Consider the following 12496-nt stretch of genomic DNA (forward strand, 5'->3'; position numbering starts at 1 on the left):
GCTGTGTATCAATTCGCCAACGGATGGTACGGGCGGTTTGCATTTCACGTTCTGAATCGAATGGAATGCCAAGGACTTCTTAGTACAGTATCCGAGTAATAAGCCGCGCACTGTAGACGACGTTGGTATTTCTCGTCTAATAACTGGAGAATCCACTTACGTATCTTGTTGCACGAATTCCGGTGGAAGCTCATGGCTAGGGCTGCAGATTTTCCTGAGGGATTTCGCGGTGTCAAGCGTCCCTCCTTCGGGAAGGCCGTCGAATATTTCGATCGACGATTGGCAATCCGGAGCACTACAACATTCATAAGAAAACATATTACTTGCTAGAAGTCAAGGCTACGATGTTTCTTCCCTTTAGCTACAGTTTCAAAATCGTGTTATTTAATTTAATTACGAAACCAAAAATTAATAAAGATAAATTAATTTCAAGTAGGTCGATTTTAGTTCGTTTAAATATAAAGAGAATGTAATCTATTTTCGGCAGAAATGAAATGAGCGTAGGTAAAGAAATTATTATGTCCAAGTGATTGAAAATCTAAGCGATATGTTAACTTGCAAAAGTAGAAAGTTTTCTATTTGGATTCGTTTTCTTTTCTTATGGAAAGAAAGTTATTTAATAGCGAGTACGATAATTAGTTCGGATAATTAAGGTCCTATTGTGCTTTGGACATAATAAGCAAATATTTATAATCAAAAACGTTAAAAAATATGGAATGTCTTTCTGTGTGAAAATAAATTTCATTTGCTACATAGAAAAGCTACATAGAGAAGCTTTATAAGTTAAAGGAGCGCTGATGGATTTTTTAAAAGGCTTTTCAGTAATATTTCCACGGGCGAGTGAACCTAAATTAATCTCTGTTTATTCGATAAAAAATTTTTTAACAACTTAATTACGTTTCTGAATTTATGCTTTGGTTATCCGCTCATTGTAAATAGTAACGGCAATAAAGAAGTGCTATATGTATATATCCAATGTAAAATAGAAAGGAGAAAACGGTATTGGATTCAATATGTATCGATTCTAATAAATAATGCAGTTTGGACAAATCGATGTTGGAAGGTTGTTAAAAATTTCTGTGTCACGTATCTACATTTCGATGAGCGAATATTTGGGCGACGAACGGAAAAGGTCAACCGATAAAATTCAAATGAAATATAGACCAGCGGATTTATCACCCACGGATACAAATTATAAAAGCCAGAAAAAGTCGAAATTAATTCGGTGTACACTTGGAGTTTTGATTTGAATGTTGTCTGTCCGCTTTGGATTTATAAATATTCTTCTGAAATTACACCAACAACACATGAATTGTCAATGAACCAGATAGCGTTTAACAAAAAAATAACAATCAGGAACCCATGTAGATTTTTTACAAATAGAGACATTTTTTTTCGAATAAACTTTCAATTTCTGTATCTGCTTTCATGTTATCTGTTGGTAATCACTGGCTTTGAATTTACTATTTGGAGCATATCGAGGCCAGACCTGATTGCGCGTACACCGTGTATTGTCAACTATTGTTATATCATACCTGAGGAAAGTTTAAGCTCGATATCGACTTTGCGATCTAACAAATCACAAGTCACATCTAATACACACGAATAGGTACACGAATATAGTAAATAACCTAGGAATTCCATGACTCGTAATATCCAACAAACGGACAGTTGTTATCAAAAGTTTTTGGTAGGATTCTAGCACAGGATAGGATTTTGATAGCATATTACTATATTGTCGAGACAATGATTAATTAAAGCCTACAGCATAAATATAATATACATGATAATATACATACAAATAGATGGCAAACGGTGATTTCGTAAATCTATATTTTTATGAACGCAGCTAAAGAACTGATTTTGATCCAAATAAAGAGTTGGTTTGTCCACTGTAACGAATTTTATACATTGCTTTTACTTATAATTTTAAATTTCTCACAATTTTCGCTATAAACCATCCCCTGTAAGTTTCTTAAATTAATCCAAATTTCCTCAAAATAAATAAATCATACATTGTCATAATATAATCTACGTCATTAGATAAAAGGAATCAAAGAAATACGGCGAAAAAAGAAAAAATTTTTAACGATCGCTTGATCCTTTCCACCACTACGAACTATCCTCAAAAGAACGTCCTTTTACCTAGCACGGATTTACAATATTCCATTGAAAATTTATGCCACCTTCGTCTGAAGCTTGCAGCCTCTCGCCCTGCTCGCATTTCTCCCGATGCGCGACGGTATGCGTGTCTTCGCTTAGTTTATTCCCGGTTATATATCTGCCGTCTGAGGAGCCACGGGGTTACGTTCGTTCCTTGGCTACGGTTTTAGAGGAGAGAGGGGGCCTTGAAGACGCGAAGGCAAGGGCGGAAGGCTTTCAGCCCACCCAGCGCATGTTCCATCTCTTACAGGAACATATCTACAAAGCCACGAATGCATGGTCCGCGCGCGTTGCAACCATTGTGCATGATAATTGAAAATCCCAGGGATACGAGCCAGCCGCATTCCCATGTGATTTACTACTACTTCGTATCTATTACTTCCGAGAGAACTGGTGGAGGGAACCGGGAAAGTTGAATAGGTTTCTGTGCGTTGGCAGCGCTTCGATGAGTTATGCTGATTGATACCTGCGAACGGAAAACGAGATTCTTCGGGTTTCAGGGACAGAGTTTCTAGGAGGATCGTGAAAACGTGTTCGATGGAATTCGTTTGAAAGCTGCAGTTGCATTTGGATATCATTTGAGAGTATAACGCGATGAAATTCATGGTAGGTTAATTTTTATATATTTTCTTAATTGTAAACGTATGACAGATTAATCGTGATCATTCGCCGAGTTATGGTAACACCGATTATCAGATACAGTCGAATTAATTAGTTGCAATTTAGATTGGTTTAACTGTTATTTACTGCGCACATCGCATTAATGATAAGCAAGCAGTAAGTGAATAATTACTAATCAGCAAAGAATTCGACTGACAACTGACTTTGCGTTTTAAGAATATCAGAAACAGCTAGTGAAAAAATATATTATATTGTATTTATTCACTACATTAGTCGGAGGGATAGAATTTTGTTATTATGAATATTAATTATTATTACGAAGAATGGTTAGAGCTTTGTAAGAGTCTTAGATTAGGTACGAGCTGTACTTATATTTGAAATTTATAAACAGTTCTAATTTAATTCAACTGAAACTGTTCCCAAAAGATTTGTCGGGAAAAAGAACAATTTCTCAGAACGTGTCAGTATTCCTTTTTATTTGTACCTCCTTGATTTCCAGTTTTCAAACTATTCACTCTCGTTCATTTTGGCCATTTATGCAACATCATCGAAGCGGTATCGATTATTAACTCGAACGTTACTTGATACGTTGTATCTCGCTGAACAAGCTTCTTCGTTCGAGGAGCGTATAATTAAATGAAAGTGTCGATCGAAACGATCAATCGATCGAAAACCACGGGCTGCTAACGCGAGCCGAATTTCCGGAGGGCTCTCGACGATTGTTCCATGAAAAAGGTAAACAAATGCAATGCAATTCCAAACACGCCATGGTAGCACACGGCTCTCTACGTGACTGCATTTCGTAGCCGAATTTTCTACCACCGCCTTTACTTTTGAACGCAATCGTCTTAATACCGTGTCCAAGATTCTGGAAATCGTGTCGAGGGATCGTGTTCTCGCCTCTTTGAAGCGGAAACACGCTCGGATGAAACTGGGAGGAAACGAAAACGAAATAAGAACCGAGTACGGTGAATCTTGGAATGGTTGTTTGATCAGTGTTGATTTTTTCATAATATGAGTTTTTCAAAATATACAGTTTGTTTGAAAAGTAATATGATCTTTCTAATACACTAATTCAAATATTCTAATTTCTATAGGTAATTTAAAAATGCGGAAATGTATAGAAAAATATGCAAAGCAGAATATACTTTAGATTCCTCTCTTTTGGTTACGCGCATAAAAGTGTGAATTCACATAAACATTTGTAACGTAATGATTTTACATCTGTAAAAATCGTTCATTATATTCAAACTATACTCCACCAACATTGAGCGTGAATAATTTCAATCTTTTATTTCTCTCTTTTTGGCTCGTTTCTCTCTTTTTTAAGTTTGTACGAAGTTTACATGAAAATGAAAATCCTATTGTGATCGATCGGTTGGTAGCGAACAAGTAGTGGCTTAAGCGAACGTTGATTAAATTTCATGTAAATGGGCAGCGATAATAATTGATAATAATAATATAAATATGTTTGGGACATGTTATTAATTAGACACTGACAAATCTGTATCGGCTGAATAAAATCCTAGTCCCTTCGAGCTGCCTCAATAATATTGTTTGTATTAATACGAAAATTAATTGTAACGCATAGGCATTCCTTTGATAAATTTAATCATTTCATTTGTAGATTTAACGGAAATCGTTTATCTGTCAGCGGAATGATCGGATAAAGAGTTGCAATTATGCAACAAATTATTCATTCTTCTTTCATACCATACAGTTGGAAGCAATAAAAAAAAAATGTAGCTACACGTCCTATTTATTAATAATTCAACGTATCGGTGGATTTCAACAAAATCAATATTTCCATCAACGAAATAATTAAAAAAATACTTCAACGTGTCAAACAATTCTGTGAAATAATCTGATCACGTATTTTATATAAATTGTTTTAAATACATAAATCACCACTCGCAGGCATTTCACATAAATACAAGGCCACATAAAAAGTTAAAAGCCACGAGGTCTCCACGTTACCTGAGATTAAAACTGGATAACGAGACGTGTCCAGTGTCATAAGCACGCCCATGAAGCACGAGTCTGCACGTGGTGGACTTCAGTTTGCCTCTGGTATCGTGGTGGCCAGCTCTGACTTTCTCACCATTCACCTCCAGATTGCAGCTGTTTGATACTGAGCCCTGATCTTTTCGATGATCCTGAAGGTCTCGATTGTTATAGCGCGTATTATATCCTGCGCCGCTAAACGACTTGCTCATATCCACTGGAATTAAAATCGAATTAACGTTACACGCGGAATCATAGACAGGAACATCGATGAAATATGCAGATATTCGGAGAGTCGTTAAAATCGCCGTTCAAATAGGTACGACCTAATTTCAATAGGTTATAATCTGATCAAATAAAATCGGGTATTGGAATTAATTATCTCTGGGTAGGAATAGCTACCGATTTTTTAGAACGATTCAGAATTCCTGCGGAACGGAGGATCTAATGAACGAACCGCTTCGTCGGCGCCATTTTTTACCCTGACGCTTGTTAAATCAGTTTTAATCGTTCGTTGGATCGTCATCGTTTTGGTTAATAGCTGCACGTTTCTTTTCCTATACCAAATTATGTGATAATAAATGACATGGTATGATCATGGAAGATACAAGATATTTATTTTAATACGTTCGAATTTTTATTTAGATTAGATTACGAGATATGTTGTTTGCAGTATAATTGAGGAAAAATATTAAAATTAGAGAAAGTGATTCAGCGATATGTAAAAATGTATAGAATTAGTTCTAGAATATGTTTTATTCTATGGCCATTTCATTTTGTCTTCTAACAGCTGCTTTCTTTTTTAATCATTTCCACTATACTTTATTAAGTTTAAATTCCTAGTATTCTTGCTCTGAATACTTACAGCTTCTATCTGTGCTATCCATGACAACCGTGGTAGGAGCTTCCGTGGTGATTTCAATGAAATGAAGAGTGGCGACAAAGCCGTTATAATCGAATGGCGGTACTTCCGGACCCGATCTGCCAAACGATCATGACGTTTCTTATTTACTATCTGGTATTTTTTGTTAAAATTCGAAAAACAATCGAGATTGAATTTGATCGTTTGAATTTGATTCTATGTTAAGTCAAAGCTTTCAAAGATGCTGTACGGGTTTTTTTTCTTTCTTACCTGAACTCGACCAGCAGTTTCCGGCCACTGTACGTCAACGACGTTTTATTCTTGAAACAGAGCATCTTGAGAAGGGGACTCGACGTTGTTGAACCCGAGTATACGGCAATGTAGTCGCTTGTGCAGTGTCTGGAACAAACGCGGACGAAAACGTGTGTTAGTTTTAACGTCCAGACACGTGATTCGTAAACAGAATTCGTAAAGAAACGACGTTAATCAAGGGAAATGTTTTAACTTGCTTTAGTTGAATTAAAGGTATCCAGTTTTAATTAAGCCAAAATATTTAATCACGCCAATTTGTTACATTACAAATTAAACGTTGGTCATTTCATTTCTCACTAAAATTTTATTTCAAATATCGATTGAACAAATGACTGATGGCAGGACTATATTCTACAAGATAGAAATTTAGAACAAAATTATCGATATTTTAGAATTCCAATAGAAAATTTTACATTTATCTTCGGATATTTCTAAATTTTCTACTATTCAGTGCCAAATAATTTTCAAGTCTGTCTATAATCCGCAGAATTGTACTTTGCAAAATAAAAGTTTGTAACGAAGCTATCGATATCTTAAGAATTTCAAACGCTTCCATGTTTTTAATTTTTTGGACCGTAAAAATATGTTTACCTGAATAAAACTAAATAAGATGGTAAAACGTGTAATTGGATTGAAATCGAATAAAAAGAGGATCGTCGACGCGCATCGAAGGGGTAAGCAGTGTACTGATTTATCAGTGAGTTCATAAGGATGAACAGGAGTCGGTTCCCGTGGAAGTTTCACCATTAAGAAAACATCCAATATTACTGGTAAGGCAGAGGCGGCTGCGCCGAATTACCACGATGGGACCGGCTGATTTATTTTACGAGAAAAGTTCCATCGTCGCTTGCCTGCCGGGGTGATCCTTCATTTCGAGGATCACGACGATGCGATTTTAATAATCTGCTCAAATTAGAGGAACGTCCCGAGGACCTGTCCGGACGGATGCTCGGCCATTAAGGTGTAATTTAGAGTTAAGATTGGATCCGTCGTGGCTGTGCAACGCCGCACAAAAATATAACAGGGCGCTACCCGTAATAAACGGAGTATTCCTTGAAAATCTTTACTCTGAAGAGACGAAGGATGACCTGTTTTTTCGCGCGTCTCTCCCTTTCTTAGTGAAATATAAATTTGTGAAATAGACGTATTTTGCAACTGAGAATCATAGTTACGATCGCTTGTAAAGTTCTTTTATTCTTATGAGAAAATAAAATGCAATTTTTCAAATATTCTCTGCTTCAAGGATTTATTATAAATTTTAAATAATTCTAATAAAAGTCTCTCTAACTCTTTAGTTTGATGATATTTTCAAACGATCGATCGCTCGTCAAAACTTGTTGCGTGCTCTATGCGAAAATGATAGCCACTTGCGAATTTTTAAAACCAATATTCCACGAAGACCAAAACCTTGTACGTGAAATTTTTATTACGCTCCTTTCATATTATATTTTTATGAAGAATCCTTTATGAGACACGTTGCATGCTTTGTCCTATAAAACGGCACAGAAACCAGACAAATCAAACGTTTGTTTGCCTTACTCTTCGTAATATGTTAAACATCACAAATCTTTTGTTACGTTCAGAAGCCATTTATAATATCGTAGTTTCGTCGCATGTGATCCTGGATGAAGAACAATTTTGAGAATACATGTATTATGATACATACAATACGTATAATACATGAATATTTAATATTAATTCATTTTAATATTCCATGGTGTATTGAAAAAAATTAATCCTGATAGTAAACCCAATCTCTAAAGAGTATTCAGACAAATTAATCCCGATAACGATATCGATACTTGTACCGAGAGAGGAAACGCTCGTTGTTCTCGAAGAATTTCATTAGTCGGGAGTCGGTTGAACAGCGAAGAAATAATTCTAAACACGTAACAGGTGTTTCGAAACTTTTCCCATAATTTTAATTAATTGCTGCAAGAGGTGGTGGCGTAAAGTAATTAATAGGAGAAGTTCACGAGATGCCCGACCGGATTCGATTTCATTGAACCGAATTGCTTTTCGAGAATTCCTTCAACTTTCGGTGAACGTAGACGGAAGGCCGATGTAGCGGAAGGCTGAGACGCGTGGCACGTCGCCAATTTCTGAATAATTAACTGTCAGGAAGCCGCGGAGAGCGCGACCATCTTCATAATTGAGTCACCGCCCTTTCTCTTGCACCGCTGTCTCACTTTCTTCCATGTAAACATATAAATTATGAGACGTTCGAGCCAGAGCCTTGCACCAGACGACCTCGCTACCTTTCCATGATAATTACAGCTGAAACGGAACGCGATACTTCGTTAAGCAAGCGCGTGGGACTAATTATCTCGCAGACAATATACGGGCTACTTCAGTATCTCGAGTGAAATGATTATCAGCACGAACAGAAATCGGAAAAGTTGAAAGAAAAATTCGAACGTAAAAGGCTCGCTTCGTTTATTTCGATCAGATTAACGTGTCAGAATATTTTGGAAATTTTTCTCCTTATCTTCAGTGTGATTTTAAAATATCGAATTTTCTATAGAAGACCGTTGTCGTTTCATGACTGAACCTCCTTTCACGATTACAATTAACAGGGAATTTTTACGAACATGGTAAATTAGGCGATAAATATGTTTTTTTTATTACTGGCAGTAAAGGTTAAAAGACCACGCAGAAATGGAAAATAAATACGAAGAGAGAAAAGAGAGAAAACTAGAATCTTATAGATTAAAGATCAATTTACTCTGTCGATGAACATGAATAATTTCATAGAAATAATTCATTTCAAGATAATTCGTATCGCATTGAATTCATAATTTTATAATTTGATCATAAATCTATATTATTAGAGGTATTATTATATTATCGAAAGATGACTCTACCGGGTTGATGTTTTCGATTTAAGCCGGGTTTTATTCGATCGGAATTAAACGGAGAGAGAGACATTGTTCAAAGGTGGGCACAACCGACAGATTCGAGTGGGAAATTTTTAATTTACTCCAGCGGATTTGCGGACGAGTAATTTCGGGGCATTTTATACCAGCTTGAGTGTTCACAATACACCGTCCACTGTACACTCTTTTCCTCTTTGAATTTTTCTATCTCTCTTTTCTTCATTTTCGCGATTCCTTTTTTTTTTACGCAGCTGAATTGTATGAAATGGAGCCGTAGGAATCCGATTTTTTGCTGTTCAGGCTGCTCGTGCAGAAAATGATGTACAAAAATATCTTTCTATCTTTATATTCTTATATCTCTTCCTATATACGCATATAATATTATAATAGAAATGATAGCATTTACTTTTTTGTATTTGTTTATTTAGTCCGTAATTTCTATAATAAAACAGAAATACGTTAACTTCCTGCTAGGATTTCGAGTTCTATTCCGATAAAAAAATTTGTATTTGGACTGATACGCTAATAGTATAATTGTTATTACATATATATAAATACGAAGCCTAATTTAATTGAAAATTATTGACATATTTAGCAGTATTATGATAAAAAAATTATGATAATGTTTACATGTATATATTGGTGAATTTTCGTAGAATCAGATAATTTTTTAAACGGTACGCCAAATTTCTAATGCTATTTTATGGAGACACTTTGAACGTTGTAATCGTTGTAATTTGACAGTTTTACAGCCCCAGTTCTCATAAAAAAATGTATTTTGAATCGGAAAATCACGAACAGTGGACATTCTTCGTCTTTCTCTAACCCTTCAAACGTAAAAGTCCTAAAGGAAGAGATTATACATGTGCTAGAATACGTAGCTTTAAAAAACGCATATACAACTAAATTATACAATAATTAGTATTTCATTTAAGATTTAACGAATCAAAAAAAATCTATTTGCGATCCAACATTCCCGCGACAGTTATACGATTTTTATTTGAGATGCTTTTGTTAACGACATTTGCCGAAGTACGGAGTCGTTCGTCCTTGCCGAAAGCTCCTTTAATGCTGAGATAATTGAGCGAGCCTAATTAAAATCATTCGGCCGAAGCGTACCACTCTAGGTAATGACAAAGTTTATCTACGAAGATAAGCCGAAATTGCAGAAGATATTGTACATCGTCGTCGGGATTGTTCTTTTTTCTTCTACAAGAGTACAATCAAAAGTGGTTGGAGGAAGGCGGAGTAATCGGTGGAATAAATTCTTTGCTCGTAGCGGTAACTCGAGAGTAGAGTTCGAAAGAAAGAGGAAGCAATCCGAAGAATCTCTCGATCTCGACTCTCGTTCGTTTCATCTTATTCGTTCCACGATCTCGTTCCTTCCGCTCTTCACAAGAAAATTTTTTCCATTTCCAGTTGTATGAATGCCAGATTAATCTGTATGAAATTACAGAAATGCACCTTAACGTTCTCGTTACATAGTTTTGTATGAAAACTTCCGTGATAATAATTCACGATCGAATTTATCGTTGGAATATATAAATCGCGAAAATTTTCGTTTGCTTCGTTGCACGAACGTTCTTCGTTACATATTAAAAACGGTCCCGTTACGAGGTAACGTAATCCATCGGGATAATTCCAACGAGAATTCATTCAGTCATCACAGTAATACCATCCGCAATCGCATCGGGGATTCCTATGCTTCGAATATAACTGCTTTACGAACAGTTTCGAGCTGTTACCGTAATTCGATAACGAGCCACTCAACTTTTCCCCCCCTATGAATAATCGGAAACGATATTTCCTTGCATTTAAACGTTTCAGTTTCAACGTTCCCTTCCAATCTTTTTATCTTTCCATTCTACGTTTTCGCTCTTATTAACCATTCTTGTTACCCGCTATAACGCGACGAGATACTTTTTTATTATGTTCAGATAAATTTACAAGAAAGAATTTGCTTTTCTTATATTCGCATTGGTGCAAGATAAACAAGCGAGTGATCGCGTAATACGAAATCGTTGCGATCGTCGGAAAGATCGCATCGGGGATTTGCAACGAGTGCAATTATAGTAATAGTCCCGTGGATCGCAATAACTGGGCACGCGGATGCATTAAACGCGTGGTGCATTCGTGTCACGTAATCAGGACCGTGCCAACAGATATTGTACGTAACTGCGTGTAACTAATGTAGGAATCGTATGCGCGGCGTTAAATTAATTCACCACGCCACTGTTTCTGTTCCAGCACGATTAATGCGTCACGCTTCCGCGAGCTTGCATCCGCGTGGCGCGCAATTGTCTTCGACGCACGGGGGATTACGCTCGAATCCTCGCGAGGGAGAAATTTGTCTGCTGTCGAAGTAACCGCGGATAACGGCAAATATATCGCGAACCGATGGCGTACGAGAATATGAAATATGTAAAGTAGATATATTTGCCGTGGAAATCGACCCGTAGAATGGATAATCGCTTGTTGCAACGATGACGATTGAACGAAATATTGGATATGTATGTAGAATTGTGAGGTTGCGAGTAATTTTAGAAAAATATCGCCGATGTTTCTACGGAAATATCGCAACAGATATTGGATATCGGAAGAAATTTAAATCTTGACATTTTTGAACACCTTTTATTTTTGCCCTTTTGAATGTCACTTATCACCGTGTTATCGTGTAATACAACCATGTTATCGGACGTTAAATTGTAAGTTTTATTCGCTAGTTTTTTATTTTAGAGAAATATTGTAAACATCTTCAAAAAGACGTTCTTTAATGTTTACTATATGTATCTCTTTATTGAGTGTATGTCTACAGCAATTATATTGTACTTTTATCAGATTAGTTTACATACACGATAGATTTCTATGATAAAACACTTTCGTGAAACGATTTACGTCGAGACTATGCTAATATTTAATGCCAATTAATGGTAGAATATTTGAGAGCAAAAGGAACTATCTATCAGGTGAAATAGTTTATATATGTATAGTTTCAAATCACAGTAATTACGTAATTAGGTCACGAATTAATCACGGGAAGTTTGATCATACTCGAACCATTTTCCTTGACAGCTGCTTGAATACCGACAATGAATTACATATTCTACTTGCAGGCTTCTATTTTGCGCTTGTCTGAATACATATGCATATTTCACTGGCTTACCGCCTGACTACGACCGGGCTGCTCTACTTAGCAGATGTGCGAACTTTGGAGAGTTCTTATATCATTAGTTCGGCCTTCAATCATACGTTCGTTGAATTCAGATCAATATTTCAGTATTTGCTGGTTCTGCTTATTAACAACTTAACCATCTGAGACCTGTTACTGTCAAGAACGTCTAACCATAACTAGCGGCATATAGAGGTCACCAAGCATCTAATTACGGAGTCATAACGTAGATAAACATGATGTTAGGCCACCTGTGGTGCTATTGTACTCGTATGCCACTGTAAACTCTAGCAACATTTGCATTGACCCACGAGTAATAGATAGAGTTATCTAATTTTCTTGTTGTATTTTTTCTTGTTGGATTTAGACTACCTAAAGATCTAACGATCACGATATTTTTGCATTCTTTCTTTGTTACGTTAAAGACTAATAGTATCTCATAACATACAAATTTAGTTGACCTCTGCAAGTTGAAGATTGAATTATCGA

At 36.1% G+C, this 12496-nt stretch overlaps 1 protein-coding gene across 15 annotated transcripts in view; it reads right to left on the bottom strand.

Moving 5' to 3' along the window:
- LOC126868435 (uncharacterized) overlaps positions 1-12496 on the bottom strand; it is a 272162-nt gene that overhangs the window by 36907 nt on the left and 222759 nt on the right. For all 15 annotated transcript variants that reach the window (XM_050623870.1, XM_050623866.1, XM_050623869.1 and 12 more), the window contains exons 8-11: positions 5921-6049; positions 5654-5769; positions 4762-5005; positions 161-295 (exon numbers count right to left, since the gene is read on the bottom strand). In XM_050623870.1, coding sequence (XP_050479827.1) covers positions 161-295; positions 4762-5005; positions 5654-5769; positions 5921-6049 — 624 coding nt within the window. The remainder of the gene's footprint in view (positions 1-160; positions 296-4761; positions 5006-5653; positions 5770-5920; positions 6050-12496) is intronic.

Source organism: Bombus huntii, chromosome 8 (genome assembly GCF_024542735.1).
Source record: "Bombus huntii isolate Logan2020A chromosome 8, iyBomHunt1.1, whole genome shotgun sequence".
Taxonomy (NCBI): domain Eukaryota; kingdom Metazoa; phylum Arthropoda; class Insecta; order Hymenoptera; family Apidae; genus Bombus; species Bombus huntii.